We start from the raw sequence: 26949 nt of genomic DNA, 5'->3' as shown, positions 1-26949 counted from the left end.
AGTTCTTTATGCATCATTGTTGACGTTTCCTTGCATAAACTCCAAAACAAGCACTTATTGCTAGAAAACCAATAATTAATCGAAGGATTAGTGCAACAGCCTCTCCACCTTCAAATGCACTAACTGGCTCAATGCAAGTAGCAAGAATCGCAAAAAAAATGACAAGTTCAACTGGTTACAAGCTTTCATTTCTTTCGAGCAGAAACTTTCACTTGCATTTACACTTTTAATATTCAACTAAAATATACATACACAGATGTATGATTAGTATACCACTGTATAGATTTCGGAATTTTAAATTAACTCAAGTTGAATAGAAAGATGTAGTCATTAAAAAAATATTTTAACCTTTGCTAAATGTTGATTTATAGATGCTTTTATAGTATTTAAAAAAATATAATAAAAGTGTTCAATTAATAATATATAATAGCAGCAAAAGTAACAGCTATTCCTTACTACTCTGCAATCTATAACTTACAAAACTAATTGCTATTGCAGTTAGTTTTGCAACTTAGCTAATGCTAATTTTATCTTTTTCTACAAATTATTGGTAATGATGACCAGTGTACACATTTGATAGGTTTTTAGGAGATCTGAAAGATTTATAAAAATGGGTCAAAAGCACCAAGTAAATCAACTAAGTGAATGATTATAGGAACAAAGGATTAGCAACAGAGAAATAGAAAGTAGATTATTAAGTTCAGAGAAATCTTTCAGAAATAGAAAAAGACAGGTAGTATCCAACATCAAAAAGAATTCGGAAGGTTAAAAAAACTACAGAGCACAAAAACAGTTTTTTATTTTGTCAAGGAAAAGCCAATCCAACAGTTGTAGCTGTAGATGAAAGCTAACAAGATTATGTTGTTGAAAGAAGAGAATGTTTTTTCAATGGGAAAATGGAAACATAATTTTCATGAAAGTAATTTTAAAGTAATAAATAGAAAAATTAAAGTTGTTGTTAAATAATTTAAATCTGAAACGTATAGCGATCACTTTGTAATTCCAAATTTGTAAGTGACTTAATATTTAGAGCTGTTTAAATTTTATTGGAGTAGGCGTTTGTAATATCTATACATAATCAACCAACACACTTATATTGAGAAGCAAAAGAACTGCGTAGTACTACCAGCAATTATATCCAATTGAATGTATTTGTGCTCGGATGGACAAAGAGTTAGTCAGCTCCAATAAAGGTCCGTTAGTAGCCTAAAACAAGAACTAGAAACTATTTGGTGAAAGGTTCCAACCAAAATTTACAACAATTTTTTAAATTCGATGCAAAAAAGATGCATATGTTGCAAAAAACGAGCGATGGGGGAGGGGGGAGGGGGATATTTTAAATACCAATTTTAATTTATCGCTGTTTTTTCAATTAATTTATTTCATTATACTTGATAAAATTTTAAAATGTAAATACATGTTTTAGAGTGAAACTCTGATGCAAGATTGCATCAGAGTTTCACAATTTACCTGTGCATATACCTGTATTATAATAAGTTAAAAAGAATTGGGATATGTATTGTAATATTTGTATTTGAAACTGTAAGTGATCTCTATTTTTATGAAAAAAAAATTAACAAACTTTATCAACTTATCCCTCTCGAGTTAGTTTCAAACGTACCGTGCATTGTGGCATTAAAACCAATGCCAAGTTTTAACTTAAACATCGTAAAATTAAGTTTTAATGTTAAGTAAATTCAGTTTAAATTAACATTTTAATCAAGTAAAATGTCATTAAATTTAAAACGTTCAATAAGCGCTAGGAAAGAAATGCGACGTCTAATTGTTCAAAACACGGTTTTTAATTCATGCATCACAACTTTACGTTTTAAAGCTTTGTTCAAACCTTTTCGGTTTTGACTTTCGCTGAAACCTAAAAAAATAGTTTTTACGTGTTTAGTAGCTAAATTTTAATGATTATTCTTAGACTATTAATTGAAAAATTTTAACAAAAAGTATTAATATAATTTCTTTATGCTAAAATTTATTAAAAGGAACATATTATAGGAAGTCACAACTTATTAGAAGGAACATATTAGAGGAAGTTACAATTCATTAGAAGGAACATATTAGAGGAAGTTACAACTTATTTGAAGGAACATATTAGAGGAAGTTACAATTTTGGAAAATTATTTACCGAATAATTTATTTGTAGAAATTGCTGTACAATTTTTTTGGGCAATTTTAAATCATATGAGACGCTTCCTCCTGTTTAGGATAGAGATGCAAGTTATTCAATGATCACCCTGATCCTGCTGTTGAGTTAACTGTAACTACCTACAAGTCAATTTATCTTTAATCATGCAAACTATTACAATTTCACACGCTTTCACATTAAAAAAATATTTACTCAAAGTGAATACCTTTTGGCCACAACCTATTTCTTACCTCTACGCTACTTCTTACTTCTACGCTACTTCTTACCTCTACGCTACTGATTTTTTCAAACCCATTTAAAACTTTTTTTTTTTTTCCATAACTGAGAAATAAAATTTAAAAGAAAAATCACTATTACTGAATTATTTCAAATGTTAGCAGTGGATTTTAAAATCTAAATTCGCTGCATTTGCAATTCAAAATTATCCAGACGTTAAACCATTACAATGCTTTATCCAATAATATTTGGCTATCCAATGTTTGGCTAGCACGTAATAGTAACATGATTGGTTAGCAAATTGATTAAAGACATATAGCAAACGTTTTTTCCGACTTCTTCAAAATCTTATGATAGGAATATTAAGACAGCAGTATTAAGGAACCAGAAAAAACTTACGAGTCAGATTTCTAAACCATACTTTACAAAAAATTACATTTTTGTTATAACCAATAAAAGTTGATTTGCTGAAATGAAACCAAGTAAGCACTACTCTAAAGTAACTTTAATAAATTAAAGATGCAAGAAATACTTTTTTTAGGTCCCCAGGGAGCACTTCAAATGAAAAATAAATTTTTTTGTATACGATTGACACAATCCGACAATAAGACAGAAACAAAAAATGTTGTTACACTTTCTTTTATTTTCTATAATAAAAATTTCGGTTTCGGTTCGAACATTGCATGATTTTTTATTTTTTTATGAATAAAATCACAGTAATTAATATGTTGACTCTGTAAGTTTATATGAGATTTTAATCAGGTTTTTTAGTTTGTTGCAAATTTGCAGCCTTATGAAACAAAAGGTTAAACCAATTAAGGTTATGCTAAACGCTGATTTCGGTCGTTTTACACAAATGCAAAATACTGCACAATACAAAATTAAGTTTCGATATTATCCGTTCTGGCATTGTATCTTTCTAGTATTTTTCCATTTATTTAAACTGTGATGAAATTATATAAGAGTATAACTTTCCGTTCTGACTTCATGACGCAGCACAGTGGGCCAGGTATATGGGAAGTGGTGGACAAAACCTAATTATTACCCAATTGGTCCACAAACCTATTTAGATATATAAATAATCATTATATATGAAATAATATTTATTTTTAACAAGAATATTTTAATTTTTAATAAAATAAAAGACATTTAATTGGCTTAGGTAGTAAAAAAATATTTTTTTCAATATCAACCTTTTTTAAAAATCAAACAACAAATTGTGTTTAGCTACAAAGAAAAAGAAGAAGGTGGAGCTGATTCCCTCAGCAAAGCCAAGACTTCACTGGGGTATTTTTTTAAACTCTTACCATTATTTTTATGACACTTTCTTAATGATGTTATGACAGGATCACTAGATACAAGTAGCCTGTTAACTAGGTCACGATTTGTGTCAATTCTGGAAGTCTTTCTACTGAAATCTTCCCTAAACTTTTTAAAATCCTTGTTACAGGCCTCTTGGGCCTCCTCTGACATCAGTCCAATTGGCAAGTACTGTCTAGCAATGATGGCATGGCCATGAACTAAAATTTTGTGTACTGATTGTGCCATGTAATACTAGGAATACTTAGATATGTAAAGTTTAAGAGCAGTAATACAGAACTCTTTAAATTTGACAGTGTCAATTTCAAATCCAGATGATAAAGTGACTAGTATGATGTAAAAATAAAATAAAAGAGTTTCATCTACTTTCAAAATTTTGGCAGTTGATTGATAGTTTGCAAAGGCTCGTCGGGCAGTGTTACCATCATTACTGGTACCTACAAATTGTATATATGTGATAGTTAACCTGATGATTTATATAAAAGTATTTATGTAATTTCACTTACCAGATCCTCCACTTTTTGGGAAATCCACAACTAGTCCCATTTGGTTCATAAATTCTGTCTGTATACGTTTCTTCACTTGCATAACATTTTCTTTATCTTCTATAGCTCTAGACTGCCACTTTTGAGTTTCTAGTTTATATCCAATATGCAATACCATCTCAAAAAACCTAATCCAGGCATGCAGGCTAGAAAGACCATATTTCAATTCTAAATTATTAGAATTGTCCAATTTCAGCACCATTTCTAAGTTATTCATGTTTTTTGGAGACACACCACACACAGAGCAACATTGAGTTGAGTTAGTCACATGAGACAGAATAGTTTGAATTTTGCCATCAATCATGGTCAGTTCAATAATACTTTTGACAAGCAGTTCCTTTCCATTAAAAGTAAAATTAAAAACACCACATTTTTTGATTTCAGATTCTAATTATTTTGCTTCTTCTATAACAACTGCTTTGCTTTCATTTTGAAAATCTTATTGGACGACAATATGCAGTAGATGATGGCTTTTCATTTCGCCATAATAGTACTTTTTTGTTATTACAGAACCCACTGAGTTCTAGTGGTGCTAAGCAGGTAATGAACAGAGATTCTTCTTTTTTTAAGTTACGATCTCCAGCTTCCTCACTACTAATTTGCTTGTACATGCTTTGCCCAGTAACCCCATCAAACCCAGCCTTGCAACGCAAAGTCAACCGGGTCAAACCATCTAGCATTGTGCTGATCACAGGAGCTTGCACCTCACAAAGTCTTTTTACTGTATGTTTTAATAATTCTTGTAGTGGTACATGTGCTGAATAATCATCAACAAAGATGTTCTCTGGATAGCACTTAGCTTTGGACAATCTTATGTTGTTGTATGAAGGATATATATGGCAGTCACGTTCTTCAGCTCCATTTCTCATAAGTTGGTAGGTTGATTTTGACATGCCACCATCTATAATTAATGCCAGACCTTCATCAGGTGTATACTTTTTAAATTGACTAGAAGGTTCTGATATCTCAGCAACTTGCTTGGCAGCCTCATAATTATACTCATTTCTTAATTTAAGCCTTGCTGAGTGGAGCAACTCATCACTAGAAAAATTATTTATAATATCATTAAGTCTTCTCCTTTTGGTTTTGTCAGAAGCAACTTTAAAGGAACAACTTGGTCTTCCACCAATCTTATGTAAATGACTAGAATTATCAGGCTTAGATATATTATTACTGTATGTAGATTTAAAGTCCTGAGTCAACCAATTTTTATTTTTACTCTCAAACTTTATGTTTCCTCGGTTTGCATCCTTCCATTTCTTTTGATAAACTTTTAAAAATGCAGCACACCCAGTAGAACCCAAATTCATAGAGACTAAAATAGCTTCTACAGACAAAGAAAATGATTTATCACTCGGATTTAGTTGGTCATGCCGTATACGGTTATGGACATCACTTATCTTCATATCAACTACAAAAAAATTAATTTAAAATTATTAGTGCAACCACTATAAACTAATATAACATGAATATGGCCATTATTTTTATTTCAGATATATTTAATTAGGCCAGTACAATAAGCACAACACCTAATAATGACAACAAACCAAAAAATAGGTTTGTCGCGAATAGCATTTTACAACAATATATATTTTTTAAATGTTTACAAAACCTAAAGGGGCAGCTATGAGCAGAATAAAACAGCACCAACAGGCTGTACATATATTGTATTAACTTACTCTAACATTAATATGCTGTTCCAGCAGGTTCTAAACTATATGAGCCACTTTTAACATAATATTTTTATACTATAAACAAGAATCTTACCTTTATATTTCAAAATAAAACTGTGACTTTAATACAAGACCTTGGAATTTGTTATGGTATTTTTTGAAAAGCTATCAAATTAAATTTTAATAATATGTCAATTAATTTCGCATATGTTAAATAATTTAAAAGTTATTTGTTGTTATAGTTATGTTGTTATGGTATATTAAAAAAAAAAAAAAAATTAATTCATCATTATATTCAATTGTAAATAATAATTGTACATTTATGATGTACAATTAAACTACAAATAATGTTTTAAACCATACATTATGCTCTTATAAATATAATGTACTAAGTAGTTGGAAGTATTTCGAAATTTTTTTTTTGAGGTTTTGTCTACCACCTGGCCCACTGTGCGCAGTTCGTTTTTTCACAAAATCTTTCTCCAACCAAATCTGTATAAAGGCTTCATTTAAGAAACTTATTTCGGGATTTAAAAATATTAGAAAGGGATTTAAAAAGATTAAAAAGCTCCTTTTTAATAACTTTTTCATTAAAATAAATGATACAAAATCAAAAACACCTTTAACAGGTTGAGATTATTATGATTGTTAACTTTTTTAAAAAACATTGGTTACCCATCTGTCTCCTCAGTTATTCATTACTATTTACCCCAAAGTGGGGATAATTTAAAACAAGATAACTTCAAAATCATTATATGCCATTAGAATGAATGAGGCCCAGTTGTTTTTTTGCGTGTGACGAAGAAAAAATTTATAAAAGTTTTTAACATTCAAAGTGGTAGGCCCTCAGCTTATTTCAGTAAATCTTGTATCAAAACATTGAATTTTTTTTGTTTTAAAAATTCAGGGTATCGGCGAATCCTTCTTTGCTCCACAAAGATATTAAAAGTTGACCCAGCCGGAAAACGTTGAACTAACGTTGAAACCTAACGTTGAATTTACGTTAATTCAACGTTTAGAACGAAAGTTTTTTTCAACGTTAGGTTCAAACGTTATATCAACGTTGATTCAACTCAAAAAAACGTTACAATAACTTTGAATTTACGTTGAAACAACGTTTAGAATGACAGTTTTTTAACGTTGATTTTCAACATTAAACCGACTGTTAAAAAACGTTTTGTAATCACAGAAACGGTTAATAAAAGCTGTGATCATCATCAAAACGTACTATGCATGTCCAATAGTGTTGTTGTACATCTCTATTATATTATCAAGGTATATTATGGATATTAAATCTAATTATAGTTTATACTTAGACTATTTAGAACTTTTCAGTTTAGTTTTGTTAAAATAGTATGATTAAAGAAAGAGATAAAACTTGTTTTATTGAAAAATATATTTAAATGCTACATATATTTACATATAATTGAATAAAATCTAAACAAATTTCTTTTCTTTTCCATCACCTTTTTGAAATGGAGCATATTTTAGAAAGTTAACCGATGTTTCTTTTGTTCCGTTGAATAGAATAGAAGCTGTTCTAAATAAAATATATTTATAAAAATTAGAAAGGGAACAATTGAAAAAAAAAAATAATGAATGGAAAAGTGTTACAACTTATAAAGGTATACTTTTTACAACGCCATATATATTAGTGTTCTTAAATATATTTTTCCATCTTTGCCTTTCATATCCATGAAGGCATATATATTAGTGTTCTTAAATATGTTTTTCCATCTTTGCCCTTCATATCCATGGCAGCCTTAAAATTTTTCGAAAATATTCAGAATTTTTAAAAGATAATATAACTGTTAGACAGGGCCGTCTCGAAGTGATCTCTCATGAGGGAGGGGGGGGGGTGCTGTATGTATTTATTGCCAACTAGAAACACACACAAAAAAAAAGGTCCTCAATATTTGCAATATTTGCCAACTATAGTTCCAAACTTGCTAAAATGTACCAACTCAAATGCTTATACGACAGCATTGGGGGTGGGACACCCCCTACACACCCATGTGGGACGGCCCTGCTGATATATGATTATTAATAACTTTTTCAAATATTTAATTTAAATGTCTTTTTTCAAAAATAAACTGGAAAAAAAAATATTAAACTTTTCTAACATTGAAAAGTAATTATCAGGGTGGCCACATAAAATTTCCATAAGAAAAATAGGATTTTAGAGGAGATTTTGCACCTAATTTAGAGGATTTTTTTCGTTTTTACTTAGGTTTAACGTCTATGTTTTTACACTTATAGGGCTTGGACAGAGGTCAATGATGTCATTTTTTATGCTAAATAGCATGCATTTGCTAAAGCGATTTTATACAATCCCTTGCACTTTCAGGCGTTAACCAGTTTTGCAGACCAAGAATGGGTATTTTAAATATTATACTTCCATCAAGAAATAAAAAAGAGGAGTTTTGTAGTTGTGAATTCAAATTTTTCACAATCCTGTTTGCTTTCTGTGGAATTGAAATAATTATATGAATAGTTATATATTTTGTATAAACAAAATAACTCTTCTTACTACATTATTTAAAAAATAATAATTGTAATACATAGATGTAATACCTAAAGAGAATTCAGTTTTTATTTGTGGAAATTTAAGCTAATTACTCTCTGCATTTTAGGGCAGTCAATGTTTTGGTACCTGGAGGGCAATAAACAGTTTCATCACTAATCCTATCAGATGGAATTGCACCTTCTTCTCCTTTTAAATCTTAATTTCAAACAGCTCCACATATTTGATTTTAAAAATATTATATAAACTAATAATAAAATGAAGAAACCATTGTATAAGTGTACTAGCAGTCCTAGTTAAACTAGCTAAATCTTGACATTTTATAACCATGATACTTGCTAAACAATAATATTAGTAGACATTAGCAAAGATAAGATTTTCTTTTGTTTTACAAATTTATTATATTTTAAATTAGTTTTTATTAATATATTTATTATTCTATTATTTCGTAGAGTTCTGAAAATATTATGTTCAAATAACTCAAGGCATCAAAGGCAAATAATGAAAGAACCCCAGGTTGCTAAAACATAAATATCTACATATTGAACAAAAATAGATAATATTCATTAATAATATAAAGTATAATAGTATAAAATAAGGTATATTATAAAATATCACACAACAATATCTATGTTTGATTGATAATAAATTATAATTCAAACAATTTTAAAGACCAAAAAATAACTTTTAACTTATTTTTTACTCATTTTCATCGAATAAACATTAATATTAGTTTAATATTAATCCTTAAATAATAATCCTTAAAGTTGATCAATAATTAAAAATTATTTTGATTACTTTAGCATTATTTTGTGAATTCTGTCTTTTAAAGATAATTACACCAACTGATTGTAATTGATTCAACTAAAAAAAAAAAATGTAAAGCTAATATTATTGCTTGAAATTTTAATTATCTTTATACAAATAAAAAGTCCTGCTCTAAAACAATACAAAAACGTTATTTGTTTTTATACTGTCCTGGTCATGACATTAAATTGATCCTATATTAGAACAAGCATATTTTTTAGCAAAGCTAAAGACTTATGTTGGAGAAGGAAAGCTTGGATATAAAACTCTCAATTTCATCTTAGGAGCTTGTAAACCTGGTTTGGTAATCTTCTGGTAGTATAACAAGAAAAAAATAATCGGTCCTGATCTGAATAACAAGTTATCACTAGGAATAACATCTGGTTGTAAAAATTGCCTAACCTCGTTCATAATGTTTTATAGTCATATTAATGAAAATGAAACTGTAGAAATTAAACATTAACTGCCCTTAAACCATTGAAATTATACTACCAAATAAGAAGCCATTGTTCTAATATATACAGTTATAAGTTTTCATAAGTTTTGACATAAAGCTGTAGACATAAAATTAAAAAAAGTTCTGAAACTAAAGGATATAACTATTTAATAAAATACTTGTTAAAACTCACCCATGATGATTGTGTTTTTTTCGTCATCTAATATCTTGTCCTCATCATCAAATTCTGCTACTGACAAAATAAACCTTATTTAACTTATAAATTCACTCTTATAAGTAGGCATTGTCAGAGTGTTTTGGCTTCGTAGCTCATTTCTTATATCAGTAAGTAAATATAACACTCTCTTTTGAAATTCTATAAATTAAAACAGTTTCACAAACAACTATTGTTAATATTTTTACAAACTTGATAAATTTAAATAAAAATTCACTATAAAATAAATAATAACATATTGCCTTCAGCCATCGAGAACTTATCAACATATCTAAATTTGGTACTTTGTTTCCTTTTTTCTTATCCTCATTGTATGCTAAAAGTTCTTTTAACTGTAAATCTTTAACAAGCATTGTATCTTTAACTATCATTTTATCTAGGCGCATAACATATAAATGCCCTAATAACTACATTATATTTTTTTTGTCTTAAAAATATCCCAAGGTAACTGTAGTTGTCTGTATTCATTTAAAAAATAAAAAATCAAATCATCGATATTAGATGGTTTAGATTTTCCATAATATAATCCACAATAAAAGGGTTAAAATTTACTATTCTACGTAAAATAGGCCAAAGGTTCATTTATGTAGACCTAAATAAAGGTCAACCATCAATATTTACATCAATAAGTATTGTTTCATTTATAAAAAATGCAGAAACAGCATTTAGTATACCAGTCTCAAGTAACAGTAACTGATTTTGGAATCTGAAGCAAAGTTCTTTTATCAGACGATGCTCTTCTGAGAAGGGCATCATCTGATAAAAGAACTTTATCTTGAGACTGGTGTACAAAAAGGAGTTTCTGAAGATCGCAGAGGCTTCTGCTATCAGTATAGCTAACAGCTCGTTTAAACACATTCACGTTAACAGCAGTGGCACTGCTGTTCACGTGAATGTGTTTAAACGAGCTGTTAGCTATACTGCCTAGGAGTGGATCCAGGGTGAAGCAAGTGAAGCAATTGCTACAGTCAACTCGGACTACATTTATTATAATTTTCTACACACGTATATAAATATGTATATATTTTTATGCAAAATAATAGAAAAATTTTAGATCATATTTTGGCCGCTGTTGTAGCTTAACTAATTTTACTAAATCGAAAATTAAAATTTTCGCTAAAGAAACCCAAGTTTTTATAGGGTTTTGTCTCTCATGTTCATAAATTTTTCTAAGAATGTCAAATATTTCGGAGCGTAGCTACCTAATTTTGACTGGGAGTGAAATAAAATGGTCAAATATGTGTTGCAACTGTTGTAGAATCCTGTTTGTCATGTTTTCAAACAACTTTAAGCTTATCCCGGTGCATTTATTATATTGAAGACCTATTTTGTATCAACTTTTTATTAACAAGGAGGTCTTATATAAGTACTAAAAGTCATCAACCGAGAACCTGTAGCAAGTGTAGCAAAATACCAAAATTATACTTGGGTGAAATAATATTACTATATATACGGTTAAAAAACTTTATTAATGAAAGAAATGGAGTTTTATCAAGCGTTAAAAGTAAACAATCATTCTTTAATAGATCAAATTAAATTATACAACACCGCCGAATTAAACAATTTCTGCCCGCGAGACTCTGAGGGAATATATATTTTACATAAATTGTCTGGTGCAGCCGATGGTTTTATAGATGTTGCAGCAAGTAATAGTTTGGCAAGGTTGTATGCTGATAAACTTATAGACGAAAAAACGTATTCCATGGTGCCTGTCAGGTAATATTTTTTTTATAGCTTTTGTTGATTTCAAGCTGAGCAGCGCAGTGGATGAACAGATAATTTTTAGTTAGATTTGCTTTATTAAAAGAACTTCTTTAAGAAGTTCTTGATTTATAACCAAAACAATTCCTAAAGTTCGTAAAACTTCTTTTTTTTATAGTCAAAACACCACAACCTGAATACCCTATATTTAGCCACTGCAATGCTATATATATGGTAATCAATAAATGTGTGTGTAAATATATATATATATATATATATATATATATATATATATATATATATATATATATATATATATATATATATATATATATATATATATATATATATATATATATATATATATATATATATATATATATGTATATATATATATATATATATATATATATATATATGTGTATATATATATATATATATATATATATATATATATAAATATATATATATATTTATATATATATATATATATATACATATATATATATATATATATATATATATATATATATATATATATATATATATATATATATATATATATATATATATATATATATATATATATATATATATATATATATATATTAACCATGAGCGAGATCTCGTCTCGTTCTCGTTTCTCTTGAGAAATAGGACTTCTCGTGAGAAACGAGAAATAGAAAATTCTCGCGAGAAGTAGAACGAAACTTAAATATTATATTATTTTCCAAATTAAAAATTATTATAATTTACAAAATGCTTAATAATTTGTTTTTTTAATTAACTAATATTTTGACTCCGTGATTTTAATAAATCTAATTAAAAATTTAGTTTGTTTTTGACAAATTAAATTTTTAATTAGATTTTTAATTAGATATTTTAATTAGATTTAAAAAAAAAATCTAATTAAAAAATTTTAATTAGATTTTAAATATTTTTAATTAGATTTTAAATACAAAAACTTTTTGTATAAAATAGTGCACTTTCGACTTAATTTCATTAGTTTACCAGTGGAAATCAACTTGACACATATTGTTTATATTGAAAAGAAATATTCTTGCCTCATTTCAACGATCAAAAATGTCACCAAGAAAAAACAAAATCTGGAGATATTTTCAAAAAACAAATGACGTTGCTGAATGCAAGGCGTGCAAAAAGTCTTTGAAAACAAAAGATGGAAACACAAGCGGACTTTATCGTCACCTCGAAAAAAAACACAGCCAAGATTACGTTTAGTATTCTGAAAAAACTGACGACTCTCTTCTTCCTCCTCCTAAGAAGAAAAAACGAACCTTGGTCGAAATGCTTGAAACAAAGTCCAAATATGACAAATACAATTCCATTTAAAAACAGTTTGACTTTGCAATGCTGGATTACTTTTGCACTGATCTGGCATCCTTTTCAGCAGTCGAAGGAAGGGTTTCAAGAAATTGTTTGACATTGCAAACCCTAAACTGAGCCTTCATCACAGAACAACATATTCAAGAAAACTTTCACTTCGGTCAAGAGAAGTTCAAGCTGGAATGAAGAGCAGACACACAAGTATCTTAATTGAAGGAAAGCTGGATTCTTTCTTAGAAGAACTAAATTTGCCTGCTGATTTGCCAATGTACTGCGTGAACGATCAGGCAAGAAACATGAAACTTGCAGTCAAATTGTCAAAGCGCCTTAACCAATACTTGTGCAACAATCATGTTTTGCAATGTGCAGTTCGAGACTCATTTGGAATGACTGCTGGAATGGATGATGCGTTGCAAACATGCAAAGATTTGGCTTCTTTAACTCACCAGTCAACAGTTGCAGCTGAGTTGCTTGAATCAGAATCAGACGCTCAAGGAATCAATTTTAGACAGTTATGCCAATCCGTTGACACAAGATAGAATAGTGAACTGGATTGCATAGCTTCTGTCCTACATCTAAAGAGTGCAATTATCAGCTTATGTGCAAATGAAGATATTTTTTCTTCAAAGACCATCAGTGCATCACAGTGGAAATCAATCGAGGGAGCAGTAGAAATTTTGGTACCACTTAAAGAAGCTACAGAAACGTGGTCGGTTGAGTCTATTCCAACAATTAACACTGTCACCGATTCTCTTTATTTAATCCATGACAAAATTGATCAATTTATTGAGACTGATGGAAAAAATGGCTACGGTGTCTTGTATGCAAAAAACTTGAAAAGCTGCATTGAGAAAAGATTTCTTCTTTGTCACACTGGAAACTTATTGAGTGCTGCAGCAAACTACTTATATCCTGCTTTAAGGGGACTTCACTTGAAGCTCTTTAAAAAATTTCAAACAACAAAAGAATGGTTAGCCTCATAGGTTAAGGATAATGTTGAGTGCCAACCTGTTGCCAGAGTTCTTTCAGCAGATTTGTCTCCTAATTCAAAACTGAAGCGCAAGTTAAACGTCAGACTTGAAACACAAGAACCAACATCTGAACTGAATCCTATTTTGAGCGAAATGTGCCAGTATGAATATCTCCCTGATGCCAAAAAAGACTTTCCGATTCTTGATTGGTGGAAATTGCATTCAAATACATTGCCAGAATTCTCTTCATTAGCTAAAATTTTTTTAGCTATTCCAGCAAGTTCAACTAAATCAAAGAGAGTGTTTAGCTCAGGTGGAAATGTCGTCCGATCATCCAGACACAATTTACACCCAGAAAAAGTAGAACAAATTATCTTAATCAGAGAAAACATTGTCTTGTTGGAAAAGTTTGGCAAAAAAATTCTGAATTAATATTTGAAAAAGTTGTTTACATTTGACAAATGTCATTTGTGTCTATTTGTCAAAACCATGTTTACATTTTTTTTTTATCTACTTGGATTTTAATAAATTTATTTTCAAAAATTGTTAAACTTCTCGTCTCGTCTCGTTCTCGGTCTCACGAGAAGTACTAACTTCTCGTCTCGGTCTTGCCTCGGTTTAAAAAAACCTAGTCTCGCTCATGGTTAAAATATATATATATATATATATATATATATATATATATATATATATATATATATATATATATATATACATATATATATATATATATATATATATATATATATATATATATATATATATATATATATATATATATATATATATATATTTAAATATATATATATATATCTTTTAAAATCATATTCTTGTTATACGATATTTATATTTGTTAAATTTGATTAAAACGGCTGCGTATAAACATTTTGTTTTAAATATATTTCGATGTAATTATATATTTATTTACACAATATTTCGATAATATTACACCTGATGATGCTGACCGCAAAAGGTCAGCGAAATATTGTGTAAATAAATATATAATTACATCGAAATATATTTAAAACAAAATGTTTATACGCAGCCGTTTTAATTAAATTTAACAAACATATATATATATATATATATATATATATATATATATATATATATATATATATATATATATATATATATATATATATATATATATATATATATATACAATATATAATATATATATACACAATATATAACATATATTATATATATATATATATATATATATATATATATATATATATATATATATATATATATATATATATACACAGTATATAATATATATATATATACACAGTATATAATATATATATATATATATATATATATATATATATATATATATATATAAATATATATATATACAATATATAATATATATATATTTGTGTGTATGCATATAAATTTAATCTTAGGTCAGATGACATACCTCGACAGTAATTGGGAAATAAACATTTTATTTTAAATAAAAATTTTTTTTTTATAATTTTAAAAAATTGAATAAAAAAAATAAAATATATATTAAAATAAAACCTTTTTTGGAATAATATAGAATGTTGAGATTGCGCATGCGTTTAATGTTTTATTTGAAAATCGCGATTGTTTTAATTGATTGGCACAATGTTTTAAATAAATGTCATGATTGTTTTAAATGGATGTAAAAACCGGTATGTAAATTTTGAATTGTCATTATTTTTCTCGAGTTTCTCTCCTTCGCTACAAAAAGATGGTTCTGCCAGAGCTAGAACATTAGAGTGCATTTTCGCCAGTTTCTTAAATAAGCCATTAATTTCTTTTATCGTAAGAACAAGTAGAAATATGAATACTAAATAAAACGTTTTCCAAAATTCAAAATTTCACACATAAACACCTCTGTGTTGCACATTATACTAAAATATTATTTCAACTACTTCTTTCAACGTACAATTTTTTTACAATTAAGTTTTTTTGTCAACGTTGATTTAACGTTGAAACAACGTTAAATAAACAACGTTTAAAACTTAACGTTGTGACATAGTTGAACAACGTTGAAATAACACTTCAAACAAATATCAACGTTGAAACAACGTAGAGATGCCGGCTGGGGATGTTTTAACTCGCATATATGAAAATGTTATTTCTCGAACTTCTACAGAAAGAGAATAAGGTTTTCATTGGAATAATTAACTTATCTTTTTCCTCCATTTAAAGCTGGTTTTCTCTCACAACCTGTCAAGCCTGACCCTAGTAATTGCAAGGTAGCAATTATAACAGTTATATCCAATTGTTTTCAACAGAATGGCAGGACAAGAAAATAATTCAGTGTTAAGTTGTTAATATTTTACATTATAAGGAAGTATAGGCAATTCTATCGAAGAACGTTAAAGAAGTTAGCTTTTTTAAGACATTGAGTGGGGTATGAACTGTTCCTTCTATCGCAATAGTCTCCAATTTTTTTAAAAGATACCGAGTGGGGTGCAAGCTATTTCTTCTGATACAATATACTCCAATTTATTTTGGGAAATCTATGATTGACTTTGTGAAAGCTTTTTAACATTATACAGAGGCTTCCTAAATCCTTTCACAAAACAATGCTAGTTCATTATTAAAAACTGGTGGGCAAAAAACAACAACAACAACAACAACAACAAAAAAAAAAAATTCCAAACAACAAATTTATCTTTTGTTTTGAGACTTTATCTTTTTACACCAAAAATAAAATCTTGCTCATTGCATCCTGTATAAAGATGTCGGTACTTTTACGCAAACAAAAAACAAAAAACATCGTTGTTGTCTGCTTAAACAGATGGTTTGCCATTCTAATAAATACGATAATAAGACATCAACAAACACACACACACACACACACACACACACACACACACACACACACCACACACACACACACACACACACACACACACACACACACACACACACACACACACACACACACACACACACACACACACACACACACACACAAATATATATATATATATATATATATATATATATATATATATATATATATATATAGTATCGGACAAAACGAGTGCAACCAAATAATGCTAATTTAGTTTCTTTATATAAAAGTGCTGCGTTTTTTGAATTTAGAGAATAACTATGTAACTGTTTAGAGACAAAGTTCTTCAAGTTTTATTCATCACAAAGTTCATTATTTGTACACGAAAATTAATAAATTAATCAAAAGTATTAAAAAAGTTGTCTTGCTGAAAAACCCATTTTATTGGCATATTCCGATCAGCATGAGGTAACAAAACATCTTTCAGGATATTTTTATACATGAAACGGTCCATTATTCCATCGTTTCGATGTATTGGACCTAGACCGTTAGCAGAAAAACACCACCAGACCATTACATTGCCTCCACCATGCTTCACGATCTTATGGCAGTAACGTAAATCGAGGCGTTTTCCGGCCGGTCGACGTACACGGCAAATGCCATCGCTCCCAATGATGTTGAACTTCGATACATCACTGAACAGGACAGTTCGCCATTTCTGCACATTTCAGTCAATATGAGATGTAGCAAACAGGAGTTTTTTCTTCTGATTTTCAGTGAAATCAGCGGTTTCTTTGCAGGGCGTCGAGAAAACAATCCGGCTTTAACAGCACGTCGTCTGATTGTTCGGTCCGATACAGGCAGCTCTAATTGCTTTTGTATCTCGACTGATGATATCCAGGGATCCTTCTTGACGGATCTGACGATCATAGAATCCTCTCTAGAAGTGGTGGAACGCGGTCTTCCACCTTTGTTATCTGCTACCAACTTCCCCGTAGAACGATATTAGGAACATAGTCTTAATACGGTCCATTTTTTCACGCGATATTTATCACAAATACTTTTTTGTGACATTCCACTTACGTAATCGCCAATAATTTTCTTTCTTAGTTCCAATACAAGACTGTCGGGAGCCCTTTTTGCACTTGAAGTCATAAAAATAATAAAATAAATAGTCACGCTTCTCAAGGCTTACCGTGTTACATTTACCTTGTGATGATACAATAATGCTCTGTGGAACACAGCGTCTTGGTTGGATGTGGGCTGTATTGATGTAATGAAATACATTTTGTATTTCACTTCTTGTAAAAATGTTCTTCGATAAAACACTTTGATAAAACTCACTTCGATAAACTTGGTAATACTGACTGATTGAATTCCATATACTGACTGAATTACATGTTGATTTACATGTCTCTTATATAGTAAAATAAACCTGTGTGAACCTGTTCTGGAAGATTCTAAATGTTTCTTTTCGATGCTTCTGAAAGCTTCTGGATGCGTCTGGATGCTTCTGAATGTTTCTGGATATTTCTGGATGTTACTGGATGCTTCCAGATGCTTCTTCTGGAAACTTCTGGAAGCTTCTGCATGCTTCTGGAAACTTCTGGATACTTCCTTTAGTTATTAAAAAACTTCCGTGACGTTGACACGGACCAGACTTTAGAAAATGAAAAAAAACAAAAAAGTTGCACTTGTTTTGTCTGCTGCAAAATGGCACTTGTCAACGGAATTCTGCCTGTGTGCTGTGTTTGCTGTGGTAGTATAGTTCGTTTTGTTTTTAAGACATGTAAAATTAGGAACACTCTTTAGCATTGTTCGATGTTGGTTGCAAATGTTTTGTCCAATTCTGTATATATATATATATATATATATATACATATATATATATATTTGTTATTTAAGTGCCCCAAAAAGACCTAACGGTCTTGTCACAGAGCATCGCGGAAGTTCATTTAACCAGGAAGTTCACGCCTCCTTCCTTACCTCGACGCGAAAATATGTCCGCTGCTCGTTTCGAACCTGGATCTCCTGCTTGCAAAGCAAGCGCTCTAACCACTGCGCCACGGCCGCAAATATATTATTAAAATTTAATATAAATTTGATATAAATTGTAAAGTTATGTGAATAATGAGCTCTCAGTCAATTAAATATATTCCTCAAAAACCATTTTTAAACTTGCTTTAAATTGATCCTAAACTTTTCCCAGAAAAAGAATGGTTTTCTTGAAGGATCGATATTTATCATGGTTCAAATTGCAAATGTTTTTTTTTTATCAATTTCGGCTTTTTAGAAGGAGATTTAAACATAAATATTTTCAATTAAGTTCCTTGATAACCCATTTACCTGGAATTGCTGCCGTCTTTGATAGTTCATTATCATGAAATAAACTAATAGAAAAGTGGTAAACTAGTGAGACGTTCACATCATGGTGCATTACGATAAACGTGAAAAGAAACCCTAATTTTATTGTGTGTTGAAATTCTTTTTTTTTTTTAATTAATGCGCAAAACATTCATGAGACTTTTATCTCGCCTATCAGAGCAAAAATTATTGCTCGACTAAAGTTACTAAAACGAAAAGAAGCAAAACTACAATTATTTACAATTTTAGAATTAAATGTTTTGATAATTTTGTAAAATCTATTCGTTCTAATATGCATTTAATGGAGTTAAGGATTTCTTTCGCTGAGTTTGTTTTCAGCTTTTATTATAGGACGTTAATTAAAATGAACGAGAAAAGAATAAGATGCTTTTGGCTAAAATAATAAAATTTAAAACGTCTGCTAACTCAAATGTTTACACAGTTCTTGTGTTTGTAAGCTTTTTGAAAAACGCGTTCTTCTCAACCTTTCAAGTAGAAGCCATTCGAAGTGGAAGAGGTAACTGCTTTTTGAAGATTCTTTTCTTATTGTTAAGTAAATTTGAACTCTGTAAATGAGATTTCGAACATATTAGTTTTGTGTAAGATTTCAACGTCTATTTAGGGCAAGTCAGCTTGAATTAATGATGTTGACTGGACAAACTGACTGACTTTTGACTTTGTCACGTGCTGGGTTACTAAGTTGACAAAAATACCTCGATAGGAGCTTAGTAACTGTGCGTAAATACAAAAAGCGTTGGCGTTAATTTGTTAGTTTCGACAACTTTAATTATTTATTCTAAAAAAACTTTTTATCTGATAAGTCATTTTCTAATTTAAAAGTTAATAGGAAATTTGCAAATTGCTGCGTTTGACTACGGAGGGGTAGGTAAAACCTCTTTGATCAAGAGGTTTCTATTTAACAAATTTGACGAGCAGCATTGCGAAACAGTTGAAGATGATTACAGACAAGTTCTTGATTACAATGACGCAACTTGTGATGTAACAATTTCTGATAAAGCAGGAAGTCACCAGTTCCCGACCATGAGAAGACTCGCTATTGAAAATTGTCATGGTTTCATTCTTGTTTACTCAGTTGATTGTCAAAAATCTTTGGAAGAAGTCAAATAAATTATACAACATATTTGTGGATTCTAAAAAATCTCCAAATGTCCCAATAATATTGGTTGGATATAAATCAGACACTAACTCGCGCGTCGTTCCCAATGATTATGCATATATTTTAATAAATGCAATGGGAAGTAGATGCGAATTTGTCGAGGCATCTGCAAAGCTTAATCAAATATTAAACTAATATGTTATGACTTTATGCGTTTAATATATAAAGAGAAAAACGAGGCTCTTAAAATGGAACTTATAAACAAAAACCGCTCTAGATCTCGTATATCCAGCCTATGCGCCTCTTTAGCCAAGTTTATAAATTATAAGCCCCGACAAAAGACATAGAAAATCTAATGATTCTGAATAATGGTTTTAATAGTGCAGCTCGCAGCTATGAATGTGAAAAAAATCTTGAAAAGTTTTTGTTTTAAATTTTTAAATTTTCAAGACTAATTTATAGAAACGGTTTTTTTTCATCCCTTTTTTAGTCTCTCATATTCAAAAATATTTAAAAAAAACTTGCAAAAAAAAAAAAAAAAAAAAGAATAGCATAACTTTAATGAGAGTCTCTTGAGATTCCATTAGTACAGTTGTTAGTGCTTGCACAAAACAATAAATAAATTTCAATGAAATTAAAAAATTTGACAGTTATTAAAAGCTCTTTTGACGTATGAAAGATGACAAAGGTAAATTAGAGGTGTACATAAAAGTACAAATACTTTGTATGTATTGGAGATGCAAAACTTAATACTTTGCATATAAAGGAAATAAATCTTAATATTTTTTTAAGAGGCTATATTGTAAAACTCTATATTTAGAAGTTTTCTAATACTGTCATTAAGCATTCGATTCTTCTTTATATTGTATACAATCGGACTATTAAATCATATTATATAAAAATATCTTATCTTTGCTGAAAATAATGCAATAAATTTGATTTCATCATCATCATCATCATCATCATCATCATCATCATCATCATCATCATCATCATCATCATCATCATCATCATCATCATCATCATCATCATCATCATCATCATCATCATCATCATCATCATCATCATCATCATCATCATCATCATCATCATCATCATCATCATCATCATCATCATCATCATTACCTGAGTAGCATAGTTAAATATAGATTCCGAATTTCCATCCATGACAAAACACACCTTTCGGAATTTACTCAAAAGTTAAATATAACAGTAGCGCTACATGTTTTTTTGTTGTTGCTACAAGTCATTTTTTATTGCTGCATGTTTTATTTTCTACAAAAATTTATATAGATAGAAATAAAAATATTTTGGTGAAGAAAAGATTGGCATCAGGGATTAACATGACGAGATTTGTATTTAAAGAAGACTCGAAGCAGTCCGTAAATTTTTTACAGAAAACAGTTATGCGATAAAGAACGAACGAGAACACTTAATTGTATAGACTGAACAATCGCAGGATTTAAAACCCAAGTAATTGTTGTGGAGTCAGCTAGATCGAAAATTTCTTGCAGAGGATTTATAACAAAAACCTCATTTTAAATTGGTGAGAAACAGATAAAAGAATATTCGCATAAATAAAAATTAGTAATGAAGTTGAAAGGTCTTTTGAAGAACAGTCCCCTTAAAAGTGCAAAGTATAAACTTTTAAATTGTTTCTAATTATTGCACTCACTTTGAGTCCTAAATACAAGATCAGTAATCGCAAACAAATTATTGGAGTTATAATATTGTTAAATGCAGAATATACTGATGAGGCATAAACAAATCAGAACATTCTTACTTCGATATATACCTGCAATTTGAGAGTTTTACAGAAAAGAAACAATTTTTTTAAAATAATAAAAACTCTTATGTTTTATATTTACAATCAGAAAGTAAAAATAAGTGTTCGACTTAATTACGACGAGATGTAAGAGCGTAAAAAATATCAATATCTTTTAAAAGTGGTATTCGGTATATTTAAAAGGTATTATCCGGTATATTAAAAAATAGTATTTGGTATAATAGTATTCGATATCTTTAAAAAATATCTTAAAAAATTATACTAAAAAGCCAAAATTAAACTAAGATAATTTAGCGGTCAACCATGGATACTATAAAAAACCATTCTATAAAAAATAAAAGTAAATGTTATTTTTGCCTAACAACAAAAGAAAAATGATGACGTAGATACTTTTTGAAAACAATAGATTAAAACTTTGAAAGAGAAGTTTATCATATTACATTTTTTATAAAAAGAAAATGAGTAACTAAAATTTTTGTGTTGTACAACAACCTAAGTACACCAACCCATTGTTACAGGAAAAAAAAACGTTTTTCAACGTAGAGGTTAAGTATTCAATATTCTCGCAACACATCGATGAGATGATAACAATATTCTCTTCATACAAAATCTTTTCAAATTTTCTCCTTCTTTTATACTGGACAATATTCCTCAAAAACGTCGTAAAAAGCAAGACATATTTACAAAAAAATACATATTTACAACTAGCACATATTTACAATTATTTTTGTAGCAACTATCAAAATTATTAATTCTGTAACGTTCTTTCAATTTTTGCAACGAAACTACACTCTTCCTTGATCCTCACCGATCATACAAACAGTAATCGAGGTATTTTGAGGGCATGTGCTGTTTCCGAACACTCCGTCGCAAAGGCACGTTGATTTTTTAGGGTCTACTTTTAGCTTCAATATTTTCCTCATTTCATAAAGTCTAATTCTGCCATGTTGTAGTAGTTTCCCCAATTTAAATAAGAGCACCAATCGCTAAAGAACTTGCATTAACACTGCTTTTCGCTCATCACCAATCACAGTTCAATCACCACAAGCAGGCTTGAAACTTTCCACCTCATCATAAATCTCTTGAAGTACACACTTCACATTCTCATCACGAACCTCATTGTCCTAACTCTTTGTCAAACTATCGACTCTTCTCTTTAAAAGACTTCAAATCTTCGTAACCAATCATAGACTGGTAAATGACCTACCAACTGTCCAAAAATTGAAAACACCACTCCTCTGGTTTACTTTTGCAAAATAGCATCAGCTCGGTTTCTTTTGGACCACATCAGTTTGCTCCCAGCTTTGCGCACACACAATCCTAACACACAAACCCCATCATCAATACAATATAATACAAATCTTTTAATAGACTTTCAAATTCATTTAACGCATGGATATCGTTAATCCTCGTGATGATCTATTTAAATCTATACAAAATATATTGTATAGCTTACAAAAAAGCAAATAGGGGCATTTTTTAATAAAGAGTTTTGCTGTTTTTTTGTTGTGTAACTTGGTTAACAGTAAATATTTTTTACTTTTTTTATCCTCCTTAAAAGCTGAGAAAAATTGTGTTAGTTTGATATTTTTATCGAAGTATGATATGATGTATGATATTTTGATGGAAATATGGTACAAATTATCCGCAGATTATGGTACTTTTTGTTAAACAAATATAATGAAAGCAAATATAATGATATTTAAAGAAGGGATAAAAAAGAACTCTAACATTTACCTTTTGAATAAAAAAAAACTAAACTTTTTTTCTTAAAAAAAAAAAAAGAGTTAAGTAAGTAAATAAAAAATGTGTTAAAGGAGTAGCAATCTTCAATTAAAAATTTTAATAATTGTTTTTGTTTTTTAACTTTTTAGAATAATAAGATGAAAATTTGAAGATTATTTTGAAACAAACCCCCAAGTTCTTCACTTCAACAATCAGTAGATCCATGTTTTTCAATTGATCCATCAAATGTTTTTTCAATAAATTTTCAATTGACGATTGGTAAGAATAAAAAAGATTGTGAATCATGCATTAAAAATCTGAACATGATTAAAATTTTATGGAAACAAGTTAGTAAGTTTTTTCAATGAAGAATTAGAAAAAGCAAAATCCATAAAATCTGTGGAAGATCTAAAAGATGTAATTGATAGCATGAATAAAAGGGTACAAGATTGCGCTCCATTAATAATAGATTGTACTTCAAAATTAAAAAGTGTTTTTGTAAAACTGCTGCAAGTCATATATAATCTTACATAGTCAATAAACATTTAGAAAGTGAAACCAATGAAATTAAGAAGACTATGCATGATCTGCATGACGAGTTGGTTAATTACAAAGAAAAAGCAGAGGAGTTGCAAGTTAAAATGTCAAAAAAAATATCTGAACAAGCGAATGAAATTGAGAAAGGAAGATAAAGAGCAAGCTGATATTAAAGTTAATAACTTAGAAAATGCAGTTGCCAAACTCAATTTCCAGCTAAAAGTTTCAGAAGAAGATCAAGCCTCAAATTTATAGGAAAATATTCTCTGAAAAGACAAAAAACAAAAAAACATTTTGGCTAAGTGAGATGACTGTCATCTTAAAAAATTACCTAACACCACTGAGTTTCATAAACAAGAAAAGTCTAAAAAGGTTGCTTTGTTTAAAGAATTTGATAAAGTGCTAGGTGAAGACTTGTATGAGATTGAAGAGTTTATAAAAAAGTTTAAGACAGATATAGGGGCAAAATGTGTTGCCTTTCCCTCTACTGCCAGTAAGGATAAAAATATTGGATGCCATGGGTATTCTCACAAAATCTCAAGATATTGATGAAAATGATGCCGTTAAAATTTCGATTTTAGAAACTATTTGAAAGAAGTTAGATAAAGAAGATTTAGTATATAAATGCACTGCATAGTTTCGTTTAATTTATCTGCCTATAATCAGAAAGTAAACCAGGAATTAAAAAACTATCTGTTTTATGACCAGGAATTTAAATATTTTCTATGATTATATATTTGTAAATTATCAGTTTTGTAATCATTTTCTTTTTTTGTAGAAACTTCTTATTTATCTTCTATCTATGATTTCAACATATAAGTAAATTATGTGGTAATATTTTAAAAATATCATTTCTCTCTACTATTCAATTATTATAAATTTAAAAAATTTATCATCAGCGAGTAGATTATATTTTAGAAAAGCTTCGTAGAAACTGCTAAAAGTCAGTTGTAAATTTTTTCAGTTTTTATATTCCAAACAAAGACAACTTATCTGATTTAATTTTTTAATAATTAATTGTACTAACATTTTGAATTTAAAAAGTTTTTTTAGAATATTGTTGTTTTTTTAGCAATTGCCATTTTTCGAATATTTTTCTGAAAATTTGGTTTACAGTTAAATTACTCATTATTTAACTGAAAACACAACCTTTCAATTTTAATATATTTTTGTCTTTTATATAGGACGACTAAGGAGAGAGAATAGAAACCAAAAATATCATTCTTCCAGCATTGCTGATTCGGAGTTCAAAAATGTCTTTTTATACCTCAAAGCATCTCATCTTTGTGAACACCAGCACAAATTTCTGTGTACATTTTTGTGTACAAATTTCCAAATAACCTTTTTGAGTAGTGTAATTTTGAGTAGTGTAAATAAAGTTAAGTTCGGAATTTGCATCCATAAAAAAGTACACCTTTTCAAATTTACTCAAATTAATCTATAATTTGGCTATTTTACAGAATAGGAACAATTTTTTAAAAGAAACCAAAACTGTTTAGTTTTGAATTTATATTTAAGTTAAAAATAAGTTTGTCTTACTTACGGACAAGATCATCGCTATCTTCAAAAAATATGTTAAAAAGAATATGGCAAAAAAACTTCAGCTTACATGATTTAGCTGTCAACTAAGTATACTATTATGAGGAGGAAGAATCAAAAACAACTGAGAAAAAACGAACAAACGGAGATTTACTCAACCTGCCTTATAAATAAATAATAAAGCGATAAGAAAAGTTAAAATCAATGACCGGGAGAAGACTTACACACGACGATTTATCAACCTGTCACGTAAGCAAATGATAAAACGGAAATAAGAAAAGTTAAAAACAACTAGAAAACGACTTAAACAGGAAGGCTCATCAACCTGCCATATAAATAAACAATGAATAGGATGAATGGCAACCGAAAACAACCAAAAGCTATACAAAGCTTAAAAAGAATAAAGTTTGACGAAAGAAAAGGACAGAAAGAGAGGAAGACGGAGTTTTAAAGAGAAGTAAAATAGAGTTTTTAAGAAGAATTTTAAAAAGAGCGAATATTTGTGATTGAAAAATGTTTGAATAAGCAAGAGCTTTTATAAGTGAACGAAAGAGAAAAAGAAGGAACTTTTAATAATCACAAGAAGTAAAGAATTAAACAGAAGAAAAATAACAATAAATAATAAAAAAAGAAGAGCAAAAAAAGGAGTAATTGATAAAAAAAAAGTAAGAGAGTATTAGTTGTATTTTAAACGTAATGAATAAAAGAGTGCTAACCATTTCATATTAATAGAATACTCATTGAGTTATATTGTATAATAAAATATACTGAGGACGGTTAACACAACATTAACACTTTAACAATTAAACTCTGCCCTTTCCTAACCAAATAATCCCGACCTCCACAATACCCCTTGCACATAACCCTAGAACCCCCTAAATCTTAACCTTAACAGCTTCATATTAACAACAAACAGATAAAGTATTTATTCATTAAAAACGCTCCCTTTACACTATAATAAACCATTCCATAGAAAATGAAAGTAAATGCTTTTATTTTCTTATCAACAAAATAAAACTTTTATTTTGTTGTTAAAATACTCACTTCCTGAAAAAATTGGGTCAAAATTTTGAAAGACATTTTTTATCCAATGTCATTTTTAGTAAAAAGAAAATGAAAATACTTGTCTGAAAAGTAGTAGAAGTTAAGTACTCAAGTGATAA

General features: G+C 29.0%; 2 protein-coding genes and 1 long non-coding RNA gene across 3 annotated transcripts; 1 reads left to right on the top strand and 2 right to left on the bottom strand.

The window, feature by feature from the left end:
• Positions 1-3537: 3537 nt before the first annotated feature.
• Positions 3538-4543, bottom strand: LOC136082436 (uncharacterized). The gene is made up of 2 exons (XM_065801739.1): positions 4201-4543; positions 3538-4131 (listed from the first exon to the last, which is right to left on the bottom strand). Exons 1-2 carry the CDS (start codon positions 4541-4543, stop codon positions 3929-3931), a joined length of 546 nt encoding a protein of 181 aa, XP_065657811.1. The 3' UTR covers positions 3538-3928.
• Positions 4544-7268: 2725 nt separating this feature from the next.
• On the bottom strand, positions 7269-11837 carry LOC136082435 (uncharacterized). Its single transcript, XR_010639689.1, has 3 exons — positions 9873-11837; positions 9235-9300; positions 7269-7452 (listed from the first exon to the last, which is right to left on the bottom strand). It is a non-coding gene; the product is annotated as an uncharacterized LOC136082435 (long non-coding RNA).
• A 2246-nt stretch (positions 11838-14083) lies between these two features.
• Positions 14084-20210, top strand: LOC136082719 (GTP-binding protein Di-Ras2-like). Its single transcript, XM_065802140.1, has 2 exons — positions 14084-14290; positions 19923-20210. Exons 1-2 carry the CDS (start codon positions 14084-14086, stop codon positions 20208-20210), a joined length of 495 nt encoding a protein of 164 aa, XP_065658212.1.
• Positions 20211-26949: the final 6739 nt, after the last annotated feature.

The sequence above is a fragment of the Hydra vulgaris genome, chromosome 07, assembly GCF_038396675.1.
Source record: "Hydra vulgaris chromosome 07, alternate assembly HydraT2T_AEP".
NCBI lineage: Eukaryota > Metazoa > Cnidaria > Hydrozoa > Anthoathecata > Hydridae > Hydra > Hydra vulgaris.
Note: the sequence above shows the minus strand (reverse complement) of the source record. Positions and strands in the feature narration are given on the sequence as shown.

Excerpts from the sequence above, each read along its gene's own strand:
- LOC136082436 (XM_065801739.1), bottom strand. The coding sequence starts at position 4,543 with ATGATTGATGGCAAAATTCAAACTATTCTGTCTCATGTGACTAACTCA. Across the intron at positions 4,132-4,200 it reads CCCAAAAAGTGGAGGATCTG|GTACCAGTAATGATGGTAAC; the intron begins GTAAGTGAAATT and ends TACAATTTGTAG.
- LOC136082719 (XM_065802140.1), top strand. The coding sequence starts at position 14,084 with ATGTGCCAGTATGAATATCTCCCTGATGCCAAAAAAGACTTTCCGATT. Across the intron at positions 14,291-19,922 it reads ACAATTTACACCCAGAAAAA|TTAATAGGAAATTTGCAAAT; the intron begins GTAGAACAAATT and ends CTAATTTAAAAG.